General features: G+C 45.2%; 1 protein-coding gene across 1 annotated transcript in view; it reads left to right on the forward strand.

Moving 5' to 3' along the window:
• THSD4 (thrombospondin type 1 domain containing 4) overlaps positions 1-22,960 on the forward strand; it is a 574,709-nt gene that overhangs the window by 110,183 nt on the left and 441,566 nt on the right. Inside the window, exons 5-6 of the mRNA XM_074328210.1 lie at positions 1,526-1,973; positions 15,102-15,204. Coding sequence (XP_074184311.1) covers positions 1,526-1,973; positions 15,102-15,204 — 551 coding nt within the window. The remainder of the gene's footprint in view (positions 1-1,525; positions 1,974-15,101; positions 15,205-22,960) is intronic.

A 22,960-nucleotide genomic window follows, 5' to 3' on the forward strand; every position in this document is an offset into this window, starting at 1 on the left:
ATTTTCAACATAAATAAGAGTCACATGCCTTACTTAAGTCCTTCCACAGAATATTGGAAACTGTGCTTCCCAAGCCTTAGACCAGGGATGGTGAAACTTTCTCAGATCCCCCCAGACAAAAGTACTTCCTCTTGCCTCAGAATTCCCAAAGCGCCATTTTTGTAATGTCTCCAAGGCCTTTACCCCACCTTGTGTTATGTTACAGATGCTTCAAATGTAAGGTTGAGGTGTTCTCAGTGGCTTTATGACCACAATATTCTTTGCTACATGAGTCTGTGGGTCAAGTGCGGTTTGGTTGATTTAGGGCATCCAGTGGTGGTGCCAAATAAGTAGGAGTTTTGTCTGATCCATTTTTGTATTTCTTTAGCATTCCTATGTTTTACAAACAGTAGTTTCATAATACAGTGGTACCTCAGTTTTTGAATGTAATCCACGAGTTCTAAAACGTTCGAAAACAGCCGACAGCTAGGCCTCAGGATCTTGCTCTCAGCGGGAGCCGTGTGACATGTTCGACTTCTGAGTCATATTCGAAAACCGAAGCATTTACTTCCAGGTTTACGGCATTCATAAACCAAAATGTTCGTCAACGGAGACGTTCGAAAACCGAGGTACCACCGTAAAGGTACATGCAGTGGTATGCTGGAGCTGGTTTTTCCTTCCTCCTAGAGCTGGTTGTGTTTTCACAATGGCAGCTTGAAATTGGCCATGGTAGGAGTATTTATGCTATGGGGAATGAAAAAAATGCTACAACAGAGTTTTTTATCTCCAGAAAGCCATTTGTTAAACACTTCCCAATACACCACTCTTTATATAATTTTCGTAGAGTCTCACAAAGCAACAGGTTTCCACAAAATCTAAAGAGCCACACCAATGTGAAGGTGACCATGTCCCCATTGTCGCGCGTGGGTTGCCTCAGGAGTGACGGAGTAGCCAGTTGCTCAACCTCCTAATTTCTTCACGGATTTAGTTAGACCCAGTGCAAGTCAGGCTTAGGACTGCATTAGAACTTGGTTGCTTAGCTAAGTTCTGCTTACCTGGAAAAGCTATTTGGACACGAATGATAATGGAAACAGAGTCTGAAATACCAGGCACAGTTGAGTGACAAAGAACCCCACACACTATTACCAGAAAAAAATGAACAGGAAGTTACTATGGCTGAAATCACAATGATATCTATATATTCCTCAAAAGACCGTCAGTGGTTCCCTACAATTTATAAAAGTACCCAAACTCCCTCATGTAAGTCACGTACTGACCACAACTTCCCAACCTAACCTCATTTTCAACCACTCCCATTGCCCACAATTGATTCCCATCTTCGTTCTACTTCCCAGCCTCTGCAGAGCCTGGTTCCGGCCTCCGTGATGTTCCCTTCTCCTGGAATGCCCTCCCTCTGCCTCTCTGTTGCACCACAGCTTCGCTCCCAGACTTCTCTTTTTACCCGGTCCCCTCCACCATGGGCCAGAGCTCTGGGTGAACGTGAAACTTCCTGTGACCATCTCCTTTCTTGTGTGTCTCTCTGTAGGAGCAGGACCCGAGGTCCAATCGGCCCTGGCAAGTACGGCTATGGGAAGGCCCCGTACATCTTACCACTGCAGACGGACTCCTCACACTCACCGCAGAGGCTCCGGAGGCAGAGGCCCTCGGCCGGGCATTCCAGGCCCCAGGGGCCATCTGGTCCCAGCCATGGCTATAGCCCGCCAGCCGGCCGGGCCTCCCAGCACGGACCTCTGTACCAGAGTGACAGCGGCCCTCGTTCTGGACTGCAGGCCGCAGAGGCCTCCGTCTACCATCTGCCTTTGACCCATGACCAGGGCTTCCCTGCAGCTTCAAGTCTCTTCCATAGCCCGGAAACAAGCAGCAACCATGGCATGGGGGTGCACAGGGCAGCTCCGAGCTTCTCCCAGCCCGCCCGGTCGGCAGCAATCTCCTGCATTGGAGCCTATCGCCAGTACAAGCTGTGCAACCCCAACGTGAGTACCCAAGGCCTCATGGGGCCTGGGCTGACTGCTACGCTTACCTTCCTGTCGGTTGGCGGGAAACGTGTGGAAGACAGCAAGAGCATAGTTTTTTTACACCATGTTAATGCACTTTTATCTTCCTTTCTCTCATTTCTCTCCATTTATTCTCCCCATGTACTTTTCTTTTTTATGTAAGGTTATTACTTTAGTAACTTAGGAATAACTTTTTGAATCACTTATTGACAATCTATTGCTTATATCAAACAACAATATAACGATTGCTGCATATTAAACAACTTCCAAATTCTCAGTGGCTTTATGTCCACAATATTCTTTGCTTCATGGGTCTGTGGGTCAAGTGCGGTTTGGTTGATTTAGGGCATCCATAGTGGCGCCAAATAAATGGGAGCTTTGGATGGTGTAACTAGCGTGGGGATCATGCAGGAAGTTCCCCGGAGGGTCCCTGCTCTGCCAGGCATCAACACTTTGGATGCTGCACTGCGAAAAAGTCTGGTCGTGGGTCACTTGCTGAAGATCCCACAGCTAATGAGTAGCAAAGGATATTATAAATGGAAACTACATAAGGTGACCAAATGTGTTTTTGTTACATATCGGTTTAAAGACTATATATAAAAGAAAAAGGAATAGAGAATGTTTAAAGGTTAAATTTCCAAGTTGCTATATTTTTCATTAATAGTTTAATCTGCCTTAATACTCCGTTACTGGGTAACAGGACAGCTGTTATATATTACCTTCAATTTCCTCATTAAAAATATATTTCCTGCTGCAGAGTCCATAGAAATGACTTAATTTGTGATTTTAATAATTCCTCTGAATGCCTGGATTGCTTTTGAGCTTGTTCTTCCACTGACAGGCTTCAGAAATTATTCACTTTTGTAAAGCAGTAATTTTTCTAAAGCCGTTACTCATCAGTCAACCAGTACGTCTTCATTGAGCGTCACTGCTTGTTCTGTAACAGACTGGGCGCTGTGGAAGAGAAAAGTCATATAATCCACCTTATAGAGTTGTTATGAGGACCATAAATCAAAAAGAAGTGCTTGTGTCTGATCAGATGTGGTCCCTGTTCTCGAATAGCCATTGCAATCCTTTTAGAATGAAATGAATTAATTTCTAATGGAGAACACATTCCCCCATTGACGAGTCCATTTTTTAATTTTGGAGACCAAGTAAATCATAAAGAGAAGGGAAAAGGGAGGGGGCGTTTGGCGTGTGTGCGGACCTGATAGCTACTAAGCATTTCTTTCATTTAACCTACAGTGTTTTAAGCCGTGCACTGTTTGTCAGACCTGTGCTGCCAGGCTGGCTCTCCCCTTGCATCAGCTGTGGCTTCTCTGGTGGCTGGAAAAACTACACCACTGAAGAGATTGAATTGCAGTGAATCCTGGGAAATTCTTGGGCATTCATGATGTCTGCTGTCATTTTGCAGATAGGCAAAACCATGTCTGAAACCCCGGACAAAGAAGCAAACGTTGACAAGGGATCATCCAGGTGTAATTCCCTTCTCTGCTGTCACCTTTGGCACAGCGTCCTCCTGAGGGCCCCGTCACCCCAAGCCGCATCCTACCTACTCTTTTTGAGAGACAGCCTTCCTCAGAGGTCGTGTTACTGCATCCTTTCTTTTCATAAGCCCGTGGCTGCTTGTGACTTGGGCCATAACCTATGAACACTTTAAAACTCCCTGTGTTCGGGATCTCCCAAATCACTCCTAGGCTCGGTGATTTGCCAGGACGACTTAAGGACTCAGCGTATGGCCCTACCCACAGCTATGACTTATTACAACAAAAGGATGGAGAGGAAAATCAACAGACAGAAAGGTGCATGGGGCCAAGTCCAGAGGAAACCAGGCACCAGCTTTCATGAGTCCTCTTCCAGTGGAGTCCACAGGACACACTTAATTCCCTAGCAATGAGTTGTGACAACACGTATGAAGTGTTGTCAACCAGGGAAGCTCATTAGAGGCTTCGTGCCCAAGGTTCTTTTGGGGGGGCTGGTCATATAGGCACCCTCTGCCTGCTACATACTAAACTTCCAGGCTCCCAAAAGGAGAGCAGGTTTTCAGCATAAATTGTATTGCTTGTACATGTGGTTTGGGCATAGTAGGTCACTCTTATCACTTAGGGAGTAATAGAAGCCCTTCCAAAATCTAAGTTTCCAGACACCAGCCAAGGAGCAACCTTGCAAGCAGGGCTTTCTAAGGAGAGCCACCCTAGTCCTGCTGTACGTGTTATTTACACTCTCGCCACGTGGACCCGTGTGCTCTAGCATCTTAGCACACGGGTGTTTTGGGGGGGGCTGGTCATACAGGTCAAATGTCTTATGACATTTACATATCTTCCCCAAGGTCCAACGTGAAGAGATGCCATGAATTTCCAAATTGTGTAAATCTTCCTATTCTAAGAGGAACGAGGTGAAGGGCAATATTGTGAAAAAGCGAGTAATCTGATAGGGAATACGACGCTTACGCCATCTCCAAAGGTTAAAACGTGACACACACATTTAGAGATCGCTCCCAGTTCTTACCTGGAAGAAGAAAAACGAGAGTAGGTTGGGGAAGGTGGGAAATATCCACTGATTTCAGAAATACGTCCTTGAAAGTAAGCACCCAGTTAGCCCACCCCAGTTCTTGATGGAACGCCCTCTTCCTAAAACCACTCCCTCAGTAGAGGGCTCAACTCGGGGGTGCGTGGTAATACACACGTGGGGTGGTCTGAATCAGGGCAAGTGTGCTTGCAGACTTCCGTGTCTCAGAACAGTGTCTCAACACTGGTCAAGGTCCCTCCATCCTCACCGGTGTGACCCAGTGGCAGAGAAGGGGCCACCGGCTGTTATAAGTCAGTGTACTTAGTGTTCTGAATACGCGGAAGAGCTCTGAGAGCACAGGGCAGGCGGCCCCAGGGCTGCAGAAGACTCCACTGAGAACGGGACAGTTGAGCTGCGCTTCCAAGGATGGCCAAAAAAAAAAAAAAAAAAGAGAGAGAAAAGAGCATTTGGGGGCAAAAGAAACAGCTTCGTCAAACACAAGGCAGGATTGTGTGAGCATCTCAGGTGCTGCCATGCCTGTCGGGGGAGGGTCTCTCCTTCCTTTCCCTCCCCATCCTCCTATCCATTTTAAATAATCACAGTCTTAATGGGGAATTTATTCCTTAACGTCTCGATGTACAGAAACGTCACATGGCCTTGCTTGACTTTCATATATGACATAGATGAGTGAGAAACTTTTTAAAATACAGCGAAAGGTCAGAAAACAGCTTTAAACAACTGGTTAAAATGGATGATAGGTCTGCAAGGCAGTATGACATAGTGGGTTTGGGAGTGAAGTTGAGCTGATGTAAACCTGAGCTGCACTCCTTGGGAGCTGAGTTTCGTAACTCTCTGAGGACCAGTTGTAAAGTGGGAATAATACTACCTGCTCCGTAGGGTTGATGTGAGGTTCAAATAAGTGCAGAGTCGCAAAACTTGGGATGAAATGGTCGGATTTCCCTTTTGTCCTCTGGGTTAGCTGTGGTCCAGGGTCCCTTCCTTTTGTCCAACAGTAAAACCAGGTTTCTGAAGAGACCCAACATTTCAGCTGTGATGCAGTTTCAATGTAGTCACCCTTGGGTCATGTTTAAAGTGAGGAAAGTGAAACTATAGGTAACTTCATGCCAATGAATTCTTTATACCCTCGAATGTGCATACGAAGTTCGGATAATTAGGTTTGCAAACTCATCCTAGAAAAAGTGCTACATACCTCATTGCTGAATATCACTACAGTCACCTTCGAAGTACTCCCCTTGGGAAGTTATGCACCCAGGCCAGTACCTAGTCCACCTTCAAAGCAATTTTGGAACTCTTTTTCTGGAATGGCCATCAGAGCTGACATTTTGTCCTGAATGTCATCAAAATGTCTTCCTTTCAATATTTCCTTTATCTTCAGATAAAGAAAGGGAGGGTGTTCCAATACAGTCATTTGTTTACTGGCTAAAAACTCCCTCACAGACACTGCCCTGTGAGCTGGTGCATTGTCTTGATGTAAGAGCCATGAATTGTTGGTGTAAAGTTCAGGTCGTCTAACTTTCTCACGCAGCCTTTTCAGCACTTCCAAATAGTAAACTTGGTTACTTTTAACTGTGTGTCCAGTTGGTACACATTCATAATGAATAATCCCTCTGGTATCAAAAAAGCTTTGCAACATCGTTGCAACAAGTTCATAAATTTAATTGTCAGCCCTCATATTTACTATTAAGCCCTGTCTTATGGTGCCACTTGGGAATTTTAAGCATTCCAGGGTGCTTTTAGGGTTGATTCATAGAAGATGCCCTTTATGAAATACTTCAAAATCAATAATACATCAGCAGTAATGATATCGGAAGGTAGTCTTTAAAGATAAGAAAGATTTTTATTTTCTTGCTTACAGTGTGTATGAGGAAGTTGAGGTGACAGACCCCAGTGTAAACAGATAATCGGTGGTCTTTCAGAGCAGACATCAATCTCACACGTCTCCTAGTGCAACACCCCACGTTGCTCACTATTGCGGTTCTTGCTGGAGTCCATAGCACAGCGCTGACCCTGACTGAGCAGGGTCAGGCGTTAGGCTCTCAGACAGGGACACTGAGAGTGAGAAACCTCTGTCTCCAGGGGACTCCAAGGCCAGTGGGAGAGCGTCAGGTAGGTAAGTAATGAGTGCAGAGCACAGGCACCCATTCGTGTGCTGTGTCGGCCCCTGGAACTCTCCAGACAGTGGAAATTCACCTGGCTTGGGTGGAATCGACAAGTCAGCAAAGGCCTTCCTGGGGAAGTGCAGGCTTTCCAGCTGAGGGCAGAGTTTTCTAGGAAGAGGGAGTGGCAGGGATCCTCGAGTCCCCTTCCACTCCCATCATGGCTGAGGAGCAAGAAGGGGGCGCCTGGGGAACCGTGCAGTGGAATCAGATGTTTCCCTAATGAGTGGTGGCTCCGTCTGCGAGTGTGATGTCTTCAGCAGAGAAGGGGTAAAACCGGGAGGCATCGTGGTTTGTCCACAACCCGGCACTTTCTCAGCTGTGGCAACAAATAATACATAGTCAAGGAATCGAGTAAATAATTAAGTTTCTTCTTTATGGGAGCTCTTAGGAACAAAAGAACTAGAGTCTTTATAGGGGTGAAACAGGGGAAGGAGAAAGCCAAACTGCAGTTCTTCTTGTGCCTGAGGGGTGCAATTAAAGTAAAATTCTTTTCCACTAGCTGTTTCTGGGGTTTTGTGTTATTATTCTCTGGATACATTAACTGGCCGGACTGTCTGTGCCCTTTGTGGTGGAGGCCAGGGCGTCTCTCTCCCCACCTTCTCTGAAGCACCCTGAATTCTGTGCTTTCTCCCCAGAGAGGAGACTGTCGCTCCAGCTCCTTCTGGAGAAGTGGGGCTAGTAGTGCAAGGCAGGGACAAGGCTGTAAGTTGTTAAGGGCCTTCGTTGCCAAAGGAGGCGTGACTCTGAGTTTAGACAGAGTGCACTTACTGTTACGAGGGGAAAAACTCCTGGGGCTAAAAGCAGCTTTTAGCAAACAGGAGTGTGCTGAGTTCTGATATCAGTGACTCTCCAGTAAATTTCCCTGGGGTGGGGCTGGCTTCTGACAGTGAATTTATCCACATAGAGTTGTTTCTGCCTCAAAGTAAGTGAAAATGAAAGGAAAATGTTGGACACATCACAAATGAAGTTAACCACGCTCTGTCCAGGCAGCTTCTAATTCTACCCCGTTTCTAGTCTGCTATTGAATAAAAGAGTTGCTGACAACTTCCTGACTGCTGTTTTAAGGAGAAGTGTAGCAAGTGGGCCTGGTAAGAATTCAGTGCAATTCTGGAAGGTATAAAACTCACCAGAAACTGTGGGACCAGTTCTGGACGGACAGGAAATCTTCCTGGGGGTCTCAGCGTAACCTTCTCTTATCATGAGCTTATCACCAACCTCCTTATCTGGGAAGTATGTGCTAGTGTCAGCGCTTTTTGCCTGAGTCTGCTTTCCATCTTCCCAGACCATTTGGAATTTTCCATAGAAAGTTTTCCCAATGACTTTTTCATATTCTATTAGTGGCCTTTCATATACATATGTGAACTATATGTGAATACGAGTGTGTAAATATTAAATACAAATATTCACATATTTCATATGTATGAAATTTATATGTATGACACACATACACACACCTGTGTATGAGCTGTTCACAGTTGTCACTCGTCATGTTTATAAAAAGCAGTGCAAATAGTAAGAAATATCACAGTGGTAGAGAGCGGTATGTCTTCGTCCCTCTCCCAAGATGTAGTCACAATCATTTTTATTGTTTTGTTTTTTTCATGGTCATTCTCTCCGTAACTCTAAATAACGTGCTAATACCTCTGCTTCTTGATATATCAACTTCAAAATTTTTCTCTGTCAACTTCTCACCCTGAAACCTGAAAAAATGACCCCCTCTCTTCCCACCCTGCTGATGCCTGCAAGCCACATTTTAATTTTCAGTTATATTTTTAATTGTATATAGTATATTAACAATTTTTATTGCCTTATTTTACCAATCTTAGGAAGGATCAGTTAACTCCCTGTTTTGCAAAGTTAGAAATTTAGTGCCCAACTAATTCATTAAATAATTCTCATTTCATTCCTTAGTTTGGTTTATGTAGTTTTCTCACTGTGACCTTTGAAATCCTTATAAGCGACCAGTAGGAGGGATTCCTCTCTGGATCCTCAATCGTCAGGACACCTGACACATAGCAGGAACGCAGTGACCTTTTGCCTTTGAAAGAAGTTCACATCCTGCCCTAGCAGATATCACAGGGAAGGAAACCAGTCTTATTCATGTGGTCTCTGAAGTAGCTACTAGCAAATGTCTGAGGTGGACAATTCAGTTTGCGAACTTGTTGCAACAATGTTGCTAACTGTTTTTTATATTAGAGGGATTATTCATTATGAATTTGTACCAACTGGACACACAGTTAACCAAGTTTGTTATTTGGAAGTGCTGAAAAGGCTGAGTGAAAAAGACAAAAACGACCCGAACTTTTCCCCAACAATTCATGGCTCCTGCATCAGGACAATGCACCAGCTCACACAGCTCTGTCTGTGAGGGAGTTTCTAGCCAGTAAACAAATAACTGTATTGGGGTACCCTCCCTACTTATCTGATCTGGCCCCCAATGACTTCTTTCTTTACCCAACGATAAAGGAAACATTGAAAGGAAGACATTTTGATGACATTCAGGACATCAAGGGTAATACGACGACAGTTCTGATGGCCATTCCAGAAAAAGAGTTCCAAAATTGCTTTGAAGGGTGGACTAGGCACTGGTGTTGGTGCATAGCTTCCTAAGGGGAGTACTTTGAAGGTGACCGTAGTGACATTCAGCAACGAGATACGTAGCACTTTTTCTAGGATGAGTTCGCAAACTTAATTGTCTGACCTTGTATGCTCCTTGGGGAAGTAGGAGTTTTGAATGTTTTTAAAAGTTTACATTTTGCCATATGCTTGCTTCCTGATTAGTTAGAAAAAGGGTGTTTTCTTTTAGACCTTCTTACAGGCATAGAGATATATTGATAACCTAAAAAAGGAGAAATAAATAAGTACTCCTGGGATAGGCCTAGATTTGTATGGATGTATATCCAGAGTACTTAAAATTATAGGGTTCTGCTGGGGGAGTGAGTGGGCTTAATCACTAGTCATTAGTAGCCTTTGGATTTTTGATGAATAGAGGGAAACACCTTTCTCTAGGCGAACAATACGAATTTGGACGGGAAAAAAAATTTGAAAACTAAGAAAACCTTGGTTTTATGATTGATTTTTTACAAATCCAAAACCTTGACCCAACTCTTTTGGGCAAACCAATTCACTGACTGTCTAGAGGAGTGCTGGAAAGGGTAGGAGGTGGTAAAAGAGTTTTTCCAGCGTTGAGTTTGTTCCGAGTAACTTGAGAAAGCAGATAGTAAACATATTTGAAAAATGTGCTGGATTCCTTGTAAGGAAGCTTGGTCCATGGTTATATTATTCTACTGCTGGAAAACAAAACCTGTTTTCCAGCTGTAGGAGAGAAAGGAGGGGAATGTTTACTCCAAACACCTACCTTTCAGGCACTTAAGCTTCCGGGACTGTCAGATTCATCTTTGATGTCTACCTAGATTCCAGTTCAGCTAACATTGATTGAGCATTGCTGTAAGCCAGAAGCTTTAGTGTGTTACTAATTTAATCCTCACAAAAATCCCTGGGAGGTGGGAGTGGTGCCGTCACTTAGGTTTAGAGAAGCAAAGTGCTTTGCCCAAGGTCACATAAGCACTTTCTCATGGCAGTTCAGAGACATATCGTAGATTTTCTGTTTTTAGGTTTCCTCACTGTGCTGATATTAAATACATCATTTGTTGCTATGGTAGCTGGTCTTTTGATTGAATCCAGACCAATGCAAAGGACAAAAAAGTGCGTATCTGACCCAGGCATAATTCAAGGTCATGTTCCCTCGTGCTACCTTCATGGGGATGATGCTCTTTTGTCTCCTGGGGAACTGAACGTAATTAATTACCAAAAGGTAAGCTCACCAGCAGTGGCCTCTTGAGCAGTGAAGTTAGGTACAGGCCGTTGTCATCTCCGATTAACCAGGGTCCCTAGAAACCTAGTCCATGTTTCCATAACACTGTTTGTGACGCATAGCAACCCCAGGCAGTTGTCTAGATGGAACTTTGGAGAGGGCCTGAAGTGCTTTGTAAGGATTCAGCTCATTTTCCTGAAGTGCATCTTTATCCTCTTCCCGAAAGAGAGCGGTGGGAACATCCCTCCCTCTTTTGGGAGGACGGGAGTCACTTGAAGGCAGGCGGTCTCCGGGGCTCATGGCTTGGCTAGAAAGCTCCGGTCTTCACTGGCCCCTTCCTGTGTGAGCCTGACCTCCAGCTACATGCCTTTTTTTCTGTCTCAGTGTCTGGTCTGAAAATTACAAGAACCTGTGTCCATGGACAGGCTCGGTTGTCGGTAGGAAATCTGCCCAAAGTTAACTCACGGTGTAATATAGGGACAGTGACTGATAAGGCCAGGGTGACTCGGTCTATGGCATCAGGAAACAACCCACTGGAAACGTAACACATAGAAAGGGATCTGTAACCTAGAAGTTTAACTTCAGAGAATCTGTAAAATGAGAGGAGATCATATACTGATAATAGTATAACAAGTACAAACAGATGTGATCTACAAAAGAGACATGAAACAATTTCCCCTGCTCCCTGCTCCCGACAGCTGGGGCCACTTCATCAGGCCTCAGAGGCTGAGGCTGACCCTGGCCTCTAGGGCCTCTCTTGACAACAGAAGGAGTTAAGGCCTCCTGTCTGACAACCCATTGCAGATTCGTTTTGCTGTCCATACAGTCTCAGGGGCATCCTGGCATCGTGGTTACTAGCATGGGTTCTGGACCCCAAATGTTTGGGTTCAGATCCTGACTTCACCACTTATAAGCCCTGTGATCTTGGACAGCTCATTTAATTTTTCGTAGTCTTGATTTCTTTATCTGTAAAATGGGTACAATACTTGTCATGAGGATTAACTGAGCCAATATACATAAATCATATGGTGGAATGTCTGGCATTTAGTAAGTGCTCAATAAAAGTTACCAATTTTTCTTCTTTTTTTTTTTTTTAAAGATTTTATTGGGGAGGGGGAACAGGATTTTATTGGGGAACAGTATATACTTCCAGGACTTTTTTCCAAGTCAAGTTGTCCTTTCAATCTTAGTTGTGGAGGGCACAGCTCAGCTCCAGGTCCAGTTGCCATTGCTAGTTGCAGGCGGCACAGCCCACCATCCCTTGTGGGAGTCGAACCGGCAACCTTGTGGTTGAGAGGACACGCTCCTATCAACTGAGCCATCTGGGAGGCAGCTCAGCTCAAGGTGCCGTGTTCAATTTTAGTTGCAGGGGGCAGAGCCCACCATCCCTTGCGGGACTCGAGGAGTTGAACTGGCAACCTTGTGGTTGAGAGCACACTGGCCCATGTGGGAATCGAACCAGCAGCCCTCAGAGTTAGGAGCATGGAGCTCTAACCACCTGAGCCACCGGGCCAGCCCAAAAGTTACCTATTCTTGATATCATCATCATCATCACCACCACCACCACCACCACCCCAGGCTCTGCTTCCTCACCTGCACCATAATTCGGTCTCAGTAACCCACTTCCATTTCTAGGCCCTGTGAGCCTTGCATTTCTCAGGCCAGGTCCCTGTCCTTCCCAGGAAGTAGTTCCCTGCCTCCAACTGGCAGCTTGCCTGGCATCATGTGGGTGCCTGCTCAGGGTCACACACAAGGGTGTGCCCATCTGCCAGGGCACCTTGTTACCTCCCACTGCACCTTCCCACTCTGACTGCTATTTGGCTGCCATAGCAACCTCTGGGCTTAGCTGCCTGCTGGCAACTGTAGGTGGATTTGCTGCTTCAGTCTCTGACCCCCTGCTGTGGGTCTGCCACCACCTCAGTCCTCCTACCTCAGGAGGTAACCGGGCCATGCTCAGATATAAGGAACTTGTTGATGACCAGGATCCTGAATGGTCCATCACAAGTGACTGGTTGGCCTGGTAGACGCACATGGACGTAATAATCCCAGGCATTAGTGGGACGTAAAACACACCGTAAGATTATAAACTACAAGCACGTGCCAGGGTGGCGAGGGCCAGATGTGTTTGGAAAAGCTCAACTCTGATAAATTTTTGTTACATAAATATCGCCTATTTATGGCAGAAAAATTACACAATACAAATAAACCAAAAGTTAATTGTGAAGAGAAAACGTCTATAACTCACCTTCCAGAGAAAACTCTTAACCTCTCTTCCCCCTCCCCACACCGAATCATTCTGACACTTTCCAGTTAATGGATTGTGGACTGCTTTCCATGTCATAAAGTGGACATTTGTATCATCAAATACTGAGCAAATCAAAATGATTCTGAAGGTGCACTGTTGGCACTATTTTGCTGATGGAGAGAGAGGGGTGAAGCAGACTGGCTAAGATTGTGTGGTGTGCAGCTTCCAGTTCTAGTAACTGCCAGCAGCTTAATTAAGAGCGGCTTTTGGCTGTAGCCTCGTTGCAGAGCAGCTCTGCCTGACAGAGGTGTGCTTATTTGAGAACAGGACATTTCGCCCACTGGTTCTGGTCTGGTTCCCTTACAAAAACCTGCCAGCCAGCAGCTCGTCTCTCATTTCTGGTGATGGCTGGGGTGGGGGGCACAGCTCTGGCCTCTGTCTCTGTCATTGTGGGACCTTTGGCAAAGTATGCCACTTCTCCAGGCCTCAGTTTCCTTATCTGGAAATTAAAGGGGTTGGATTTGATTCTCACTGCTCTACCACTCTGTGATTGTGTGTTAAGGAATTTGGAGTGAGATTGAAGCTTGGGTGTGGCTCTTAATTGTTGCTGCACAGTTTGGTGCCAAGCTGGCTGCACCAAAATCACCTGAGGGAGCAATTCCAGCATATATTCCTAGGTTCTCTTCCCCACCCTCCGACTGGGGTGAGGTCCGAAAATCTGTATTTTTTAACAAACTCCTTAGCGATTCTTTCTGATTGCAAGGGCGGTGCTTTCTCCCACGTCGCCCAGCTGATCACATCCAGTAAAACACTGGTTCTGGCCAAAAGGTTGTAAAAAGCATCCTAACTCCAACTCCTGCTTGCAGACAGCTGGTGTTGCTGGAAGCCGGCACGGTTCCGGCTCGGGGGCTGCCAGAAGTTTGGCTTCCACAGCCCTTCCAGGCCATCAGGTTCTCACTGATTGTCAGAGCTCAGCCCTCCCTGCCCTTTTCCCCACCAGTTTCCATCACATTCTGCTTCACACGGCTTCTCGCTCCATATGGTTTGGCTCAGGCAGCAGCAGGATTATGACCACCCCGAGTGTTACACCAGTGGCCACCCCCAACTGCCCTTCATTAAGCAAGAGATGCTTTCCTCCCTGGTGTCATTCTTTGCTCTGTCCCCTCATCCTCCAGGAAATCTGGTGTTTCTGATACATACAGTAGATTTCTGTATAAATCAGGGCTTTGAGCTGTCTTATTAGCAGTTCATTCCAGAGACTTCTTACATACAGGCTTTTAATATTTAAAGGGCCAGATTCCTTTCTCTTCTGATTATTAAAACACACACTTATACACACACATACACACACACCCCACACTTAAACAGAGTGTAGCTAGGTTATAAAATGCCTGCTCATACTTCATCCACAATTTGAATTTGAGATTCTGGTCTTACTATTTTATTTCATATTTATTTATTTGATGTCACACTTTGCTCATATTTGCCATTTATAAATAAGAAAGCAGCCAGAGGAAGCTGGATGTTTTCTTTGACTAGAGTATCAGAGTCACCTGGATAATTTGATAACATACAGATTTCTGGACCACATCCCAAACATCCTGAATAATAATCCTTATTCAGGGGGATGGTCCAGGAATTTGCATTTCCCAGGAGATCTCCCAGGTGAAAGACTGCGTGCTGAAGGCTGGGAAGTCCTGCACAAGTGGTGGAGAGGATTTAGACCCAAATTGAGACAAGATGGGGAGGACACTGGGTCGCAGCCTGGTGGCGACCAGACCGCATGGAGTGAAATCCATCCTCTGTCCTCACAGGCTGCGTGGCTCCTCCAAGCCTGAGATTGCTCGTCTGTGAACAGTCAGCAACACTCTCTTACCTACCTCCTTGTTTGTTATGAGGATTCAGTGAGTTAGTACGTGTAATATGTTTAAACGCAGTGCCTGCATGGTGAGGGCTCTGTACGTGTGTGCTGGGAGTATTATCTCACGCACGGGAATGGTGTGAGTAAAGCCAAACAAATGGAAATGGAGTCCCTTTTTCTTTCAGGGTCCTGAGCAGACCATTTTGTCAGAAGGAGCAAAAGGTTTAGGTTATGTCTCAGATTATGGTGTGCAGAAAGTTAACCTGGGGAGCTTGTTAAAAATTGAGTGTCCTTACAGAGATTCTGATTTAGTAAACTTGGATTGAAGCCTTGGAATTCTGTATTTAAAATTTTTGATGTAGGTAATCAGCTAATTTTCAGAAATCCTGGTTTCGGTAGAGGGGGACTGGTATTTAAAGTCGGAGCAGTCTTCTGGGAGCTGACTGGGTCTCTGGCAAGAGACGGACACTGATTGCATATTTACTCTCTGCTTTATCAGGTGTGTCCCGAAAGCGGTAGGAGCATCCGGGAGGTGCAGTGTGCGTCCTACAACAACAAGCCGTTCATGGGCCGCTTTTATGAATGGGAACCCTTTGCTGAAGGTAAGAACAGACCCAGCGCTGTCTGCAGGAATTATTTTTGTCTGTTCCCTAACCCCTCTGCCTTCTGGTTTAGGCTGGAGGAATTGGTGTGATCCTGACCAGAGTGACAATAGGGGACAAAATGGGACCCCAGGGCAGAGGGAGCCTGCAGGCATCTTTACGGAAGGTAATCTAGCTCAGGTGACATCTGGACCATTAGTCAGATGGATGAGGCATTGATAGGACAAGCACAGTCTGAGGATGGCAGGGTGAATAGGACAGAACAGGGTTCGAGAAATGGTTGGAACAAGAGGTTCAAACGAAGGTTTTGAGGAGTGAGAGGGATGGAGGTCCCCGTTTCCTTGGTTTCTTCTACAGGGGCTGCTGTGGTTGCTTCAGCGAACATGTACGGTTGGCAGTTGTTTGGCTTTGGGTGGGGGAGCCTTGCGTGCTGTTTCCAAAGATGAAATGTGGTAGGGAGGCATTGTTCTTGGGACCAAGGTTCCTGCCATTTCAAAGTGACAGACGATCTGATTTTGGTAGAGTTTCTCAATGCTGCTCTGGATCCTGGAGTCACTTTTCTTTGTTGAAACCCAGTTGCTAACTTTTGGACTGAGAAGTGTGAAATTCTAAGCTATTCCTTCCCATCACAGAGAAAGTGGGCTCCAAAGTGGTGATGGGTCAAGCAAAACTGCTGGGGTTCAATAATCATAGCAAAGTTGGCCAGAGGACAGAGTCCAACTGCCCTCCCTGTCCAGCTGAAGAGCTCTGTCAGGTCTCGGCCCAAGCAGTAGCCATGGCAACTGGTGTTGACTAAAACCCAGAGTGTGGAGCATTGCTGCTCTGTCCAGGACCTGGAGAAGTTGTCCTAGGAGAGGGCTAGACACCAAGCTGTGCTGATTTCATATTAGAGTCACTGTCTGGGGAAGCCAAACTCTGGAAGGTCGTGCCTAGTGGGAGGAAGAGAGGGATTGATGGATATCTGCTCTGAAATTGGACGCAAAATTGCTTTTATCTGTGCGTTTGTTTTTTTTCAGAGGAGAGCCTGTAGCTTCTACTGGATTCTCAAAGTGGCCCTATGACCTCAAAATTGTTAAGAACTAATTTGAAAATTTGAGGCTGTTAGATCCACACAGGAAAGATGAACAGATGAAACAGAGAGATGATTAGATGCAGAAATGAGGGTGGGTAAGAGGCTGGAGGGTGAGCTAAGGAAGGAAGCCTGTGGGTCAGAACTCGGTTCAGACCCTTTTCATTCCTAAAAGCATTACATTAAATTCCAGGTGGTATCCTGACTAGGATCCTGGGACACAAATAGCGTATTGGTGGACTACCTGGTGAAGCAGGTGTAAAGTGTATAGTTAATAGTATTGTACTGGTGTTCATTTCTTAGTTTGCATAAGTGTACTGTGGTTTTATAAGATGTTAACATTAGGGGAGGCTAATGTTATTAGGGTTCCTGGGTTCCTGTATTAGGCTATACAGGAACTTTCTGTGCAACTCTTCTATAAATCTAAGATGATTTCAAAATAGAAACTTTTAAAAGAGACATTGTGATGCCACTTAGCCAGGTCTTCTGTGCATCCTGGTGAAGATGAAGTCTAAGACTTACCAAATAGGGGAGGAAGAGCGTCCTCCCTTGCACCTCAGAATCTGACCTTATTTGGAAATAGGATCATTCTAGACGTAAATACTTAAGGTCCTCCTGGAGTAGAGGGGCTCTTAATTGAGTATGCAAGGTGGCTTTGTAAGAAGAGGAGAGAGACTTATAGGGAGAATGCCAAGTGCCACTGAAGGCAGAGATTGGAGTAAGGTGTCCACAAGCCAAGTAATGCCAACGATTGCCAGCAACCACCAGAGATTAGAAGAGACAAGAAATGGTCCTTGCCTAGAGCCTTCCGAGAGAGGATGGCCTGCCAACACCTTGCTTCTGGACTTCCAGCCTCCAGAACTGAGAGTAAATCTCTGTTGTTTTAAGCTACTGAGTTTGTGGTATTTTGTCATGGCCACCCTAGCAAACTACTACAAAGAGGAAGGAACTCACTTCTTGATTGGTTGAGATGTACCCACATGGGTAGAACAGGAAGTGGGGTTGATCTGACCAATAGCAGGAGATGCCAGAGAAGTGAGGCACCTCGCCTCACCTGGATCGTATTCCCTAGACACCTCACAGGTCTAGGTGGTGCTCAGCCCTAGTTGCTCATTAGAATCACAGAGGCGCCTTCTAGAAATACTGATGCCTGGACTCCACTCCCAGCGATTGTGATTTAACTGGTCTGGGCACCAGTGTTTTTTAAAGAACCCAAGTGATTCTAATGGGCAGCTGGGGTTCAAGACCAAGTCAGGATTCCAGAGGGTCCTGACTCCAGCCTAAATTAAGGTACCGAATCATGGATGTGTCATAAACTGTGAGATGTATTTCTGTGTCAGAACAACAGTTCTTGTCAGTGAACATTTAGAGATGTACCCTTGCTGAATTGCTAGCTGTGTGTAATAGATGCTTTACTGTGATTAACTGGGAGGAAAGGCACATTCCTCTGGTGCCTTTGTTTCCCATTGTTTCCCCTGGAGTTGAAGCCTCGTGGCCAGACCTTCTCTGCATAGTTTGGGGTGGTCATCTGCCAGACCTGATCCTCTCAGACCCTCATTGACTTGTATCAAAGCCCTATGTGTACCACAGAGAATATTTGTGCTATTGTTTTCACGTATTACAGATACTCTCCATGGATGCCTGCGGTCGTCTGCTTTATGTGTGATTCTACTTTTCCTGTTCCTTTGTTTGCCTTGATTTGTGCTGGTCTCTAAGCATGAGGCTTGGGGAAATCTTTTATAACACTTAATTTAACTTTTCATTTTGGAAAATATCAAGCATATGTAAAGGTACAGAGAATAATAGTATAATAATAAGTTCCTATACAGCCATCACTTAATTTCAGTAGTTATCAGGTCATGGCCAGTCTTTTTCATATATATATATATATATATATATGAAATATATATGTGTGTGTGTGTGTATATATATATATATATATATATATATATATATATATACCACCTTATCTTTCCCACCCCGATTATGGGAAGCTATTTGAATTCACATTATTCATTGGTAGCTATATTAGAACTCTTGGTTGTAAGTGACAGAAACCCAACCTAAGTACATTTAAATAAGAAGGATATTGTATTGGTCATGGTATTGGGAAATCCAAGAGGTGGACTAGGCTTCAGCTATGGATGCATTCCAGGACTGCAGTAACGTTAGGACCTGCCTTTCTTGGTCTTCATCTCTTGCTTCTGTTGACTTACTTCTCAGGTGGGTGGGCAGACTTACATGGCTACGAGATCGCAATTACTGAGAGAAGCTCTCTCTCTTCTAAAGTTGTGGGTTCAGTTGTGTACCCCCAAAATGTCAAAGTCCTATCCACAGTTCCTGTGACTGTGACCTTATTTGGAAAGTGGGTCTTTGTAGAAGTAATTAAGATGTAAGTTAAGAAAAGGCCATACTGGAGTAGGGTGGGCTTTTAATCCAGTATGGCTGGTGTCCTATAAAAAGAGAGGAAGAGACACAGAGAACACCATGTGAAGACACAGGACAGAGACAGAGGGAAGACAGTCATGTGACGACAAAGGCAGAGGTTAGAGTGATGTGTCTACCAGCCAAGGAACACCAAGGAGTTCCAGCAACAGCCACAAACCAGGAGGGGTCATGGAAGGATCTTCCCCAGAAACTTCAAAGGGATCATGGCCCTGCTGACACCTTGAGTTAGGATTTCAAGCCCCTAGACTGTGAGCCCCTATTGTTTTCAACCACCCAGTTTGTGGTAATATGTTATGGCAGCGTAGGAAACCAACATGCCCAGTGATGGTTTCAATCCCAGAAAAACCACACTGTGATCTTGTTTGGATCATATTCCCATCCCTGGACCTGATTTCAGACATCGGAAGTACTTGGATTAGCTCAGGTCACGTGACAGCCCCGTGGTGGGGGACCCACACCTCATGCAGCAGAAGTGGGGCAGTGGGGATTGGGACACACAGGAAAACAGAGTCTTCTACAAAAGTCATTATATACTTCTGGACCATTCGCCACTGGAATTTTGAGTGAGCCAGTTAGAATCCTGGTATTTTACAAAGTTAAAAAAATTGCAGAATAGCAGCAGATGAGAGAAATCAGCTATCTTCTGCAGTGTGTTACTTTACCGAGAAAATTCAACATTCTTTTAAAATATTTGATGACATTTAATATGTTTCACATGCCGAGGAGAGCAGGAACCCATGGCCACTGTAGTTGCATTGACTGTTTAAATCATTCTTTTTACTGCTAAGATTGTTTTCTTGATTTTGTCCTTCTTCCTCCTAAATGACTCCCAGGCTGACCAGTGGGAGGAAAAGGCAGGGTGTTCATACTTTATGACTGGGGTTTGCACTGGGCTCTTGGGTTTGCTTGGATGTCTACTGCTATTCACTTGTGCCTATTAGGGAAACAGCTGTGCTCATTCATCCCGATGCCACACAGAACAGTGAAAGCAGATTCCGCTCTCGGGTACACACATTCATTTCACCACATGTTTCTCTTTGGACCTTTCATTGCATTTCCTGGGTATGGTGATCTATCCTTAGATAAGACCTCTAGGAATTTTCCTTTTGGCTCCAGACCTCTGTTGTAAAGGTGATGGAAGCAGAACTTGGGTACCGAGGCATCCCCGTTGCCCCAGGACAGTGATGACTTAAGCCTGTCCCCTTTCACTCTCAAAACCACTTTGGACAATAAATTATATGGTCACCCTAGCTAGGATGGGACGTTTTACTATGAAGGCTCTTGTTTAGATGCTGACATTGGGGAAATGGAGCCTGTTTTCATGCCGAGGGTATTGGGGTTTGGCTGCACTGAAGTCCAGAGTTTTGCTGGGTTGCTGTGGGCTATACAGCAGCAGGTATCAGTCTGAATCCATAAACCCGGGGACCGCTTTGTGTTCAGGTATCTTCAGTGCACTGTGTGGTCCTGGGAGCTGAACTGGAACTGAACAGAGTGGAAACCTGAAAGTCAGAGGTGAGGACAGGTCAGAAATTGGAGGTTGTCAGCTGGTCTCAGGAACAGGGCCATGGTATCTGTCAGGAATGACAAGCATATGCTGCAGTGACAAAGAATCCCCAAATCCTAATGATCTCACACATAAAAGTTTGTCTCTTGCTCCTGCTCCACGTGTAATGTAGTATGTGTTCTGCTCATTTGGGGACAAAGCTGGCAGAAGCTGCATCTCATTCCACTGCCACTGAGGCCGGGAAAGGGGACAGTGCGTCAGACACGGGTTCTTAACACGTCTGCAGAGTGAGCCCTGCTGTTTCTGCTCATGTCTCATTGGCCGAAGGAAGTCGCATGCCACTCTTAGCTTCAAGGGCAGTAGGGTGGTGCCATCCCACGTGTGTTTAAAGGAGGAGACACAGAGAATCCGTGAGCAGCCCTGGTGGCCAGCCCAGGCAGGAAGCTCTGACAAAATTCCCTGGATGCCTTCCTTGGAAGTGCAGGGGACTTTCATTAGGCTGCTTGCAAGAATAGTAGATTGTGTGCAGAGGGTATTGAAAGTACCCACGGTCTCTGATTGCCACAGCGTTCTGAGCCACTGAGACCAATTTCTTCCCTTGATTAAAGCTCTGAGGTGCAGAGATGGAAAGTGGCACCCAGGTGCCCATGTGAGCTGCTGATTCCCCCACCAGTCCAACCATCTGCCCTGGTGGGTGTGCCCTGGTGGCACAGACCCCACACAATGTTATACCCTGTTTCCCCAAAAATAAGACCTAGCCGGACAATCAGCTCTAATGCATCTTTTGGAGCAAAAATTAATATAAGACCTGGTCTTATTTTATTATATAAGATTGGGTCTTATATCATATCATATCATACCAGGTCTTATATTAATTTTTGCTCCAAAAGATGCATTAGAGCTGATTGTCCGGCTAGGTCTTATTTTCGGGGACACACAGTAAGAACTGTGGGACACGGGACGAGAAAGCTTAGGACCAAGAGCCTGAGGACCTGGGATTAGGATGTTTATGTTTTGATGAAGGAGCTTCATTCCCGGGGAGCTGTTACTCTCACTCCACCTGCCCACCGCTCCCACACACACCGTGTGTCATCAACATGAACCTTTCAGAGCGGACAGGCTGGGCCTTAGGGAAGCAAGAGCAGTATTCCAGCAACACCCTCAAAAGATCCGTTCTCAAGCTCTCTTCACACCTGATTTTAGCCAAGAGGCAGAGACGCGATCGAGCTCTCTTACACACTCCTGGGAATACCTGGCAAGACTAGGCTATGTTTAATTAGCGTATGAGAGTATCATGAGGACAAAGCAAAATCCTGAGGGCAACCCCTTTGTGAAAACAAAGTGGTAATTTTGGTGCTGTTCATGTTGAGTTAGAATGAATGGAGACAAGGTGCCCAAGAGGAAGTCGGGGGTGGAAATGCTGGAATTTAAGGCCGATACCTACGGTTTTGATCTATACTCAAAGTCATTGGCCTTGGTGTCATAATTAAAGCCACCGTGATGGATAAGACCTCGAAGAATCACGAGGAGGGAGGATCAAGGAAGGAGCTATGGAGTATGTCCCCATTAAAGAAGCAGAGGAAAGAGGCTCAGCCATTAAGGGAGCCTGAGAAGAGACGGCAGCAGACATCACACTGCCTTCTGCCATCTCCTGTATTAATGAAGTGTATTGTGGCTTGTCATGTTCTCTTATTACATACACCACAATGATGCCCACATAGGATAACAGAAATGGCTTGTGTTTGTTGAGTGCTTACTACATACCAGGCACAGTTCGAAATGCGAACTCATTTAATCGTCACAACCACCCTGTGAGGTAGGCACTACCGCGCTTCCCCGAAAATAAGACCTAACCAGAAAATAAGCCCTCGCATGATTTTTCAGGATGTTCATAATATAAAATAAGCCCTACCGTATTTTCCCCGAAATAAGACCGGGTCTTATATTAATTTTTGCTCCAAAAGACGCATTAGGGCGTATTTTATATTATGAGCATCCTGAAAAATCTTGCTATGACTTATTTTCCAGTTGGTTCTTATTTTCGGGGAAAGACGGTATTATCAGCCTCATTTTACAAAAGCAACAGGCATAGAATAGTTTAAAGACTTGTCCAAAGTCACCCCAATGGCAAGTGAGAGAGCCAGGTTCAAACCCCAGAGTTTGGCTACAGAATCTCTACTCTCAGTGTGTATGGAAGCCAAGAGATGGATTTGCACAGTTTGAGCATTTGAGTCCAGTCTTTAGGTACCTGTTTTCACTGATGGAACTTTCTGGAGTGATGGTAATTTTCTATGTTGTGACTGACATGGTTGTTACACAGGCATATACACTTGTCAAAACCTATCAAACTGTACACTTGTGATCCGTGCATTTTATTGTATATAAATTATACTGTTCATTTCTTTCCCCTTCTCAGTCTCTCCATTCTGGAAAGTGACATTGAGAACCAGTGTAAATTCACTGTTGTGGAACCAATAATATAATATACAAGGGGAGGATCAGAACTGAGAAGATGAGACTAGAACGGGCTGTTGGGAACACTGCTGAAGAGAAGTCAAAGAGGACAGCCAGAGAGTGTAGCTAGCTCTTTCTTTTAAAAAATTGCCGTGAAGAAAGCATCTTGAAAGTTTTTGCTATATAAGGGGAAAGAGAAAGGCTTGTTTAGAGTGGTAGAGAAATGAGAATGTCTGTAGATCGAGAGAATGAAGCTTGTGAAGAGGAATAAGGGATTCATA

Source organism: Rhinolophus sinicus, linkage group LG03, assembly GCF_036562045.2.
Source record: "Rhinolophus sinicus isolate RSC01 linkage group LG03, ASM3656204v1, whole genome shotgun sequence".
Lineage (NCBI taxonomy): Eukaryota > Metazoa > Chordata > Mammalia > Chiroptera > Rhinolophidae > Rhinolophus > Rhinolophus sinicus.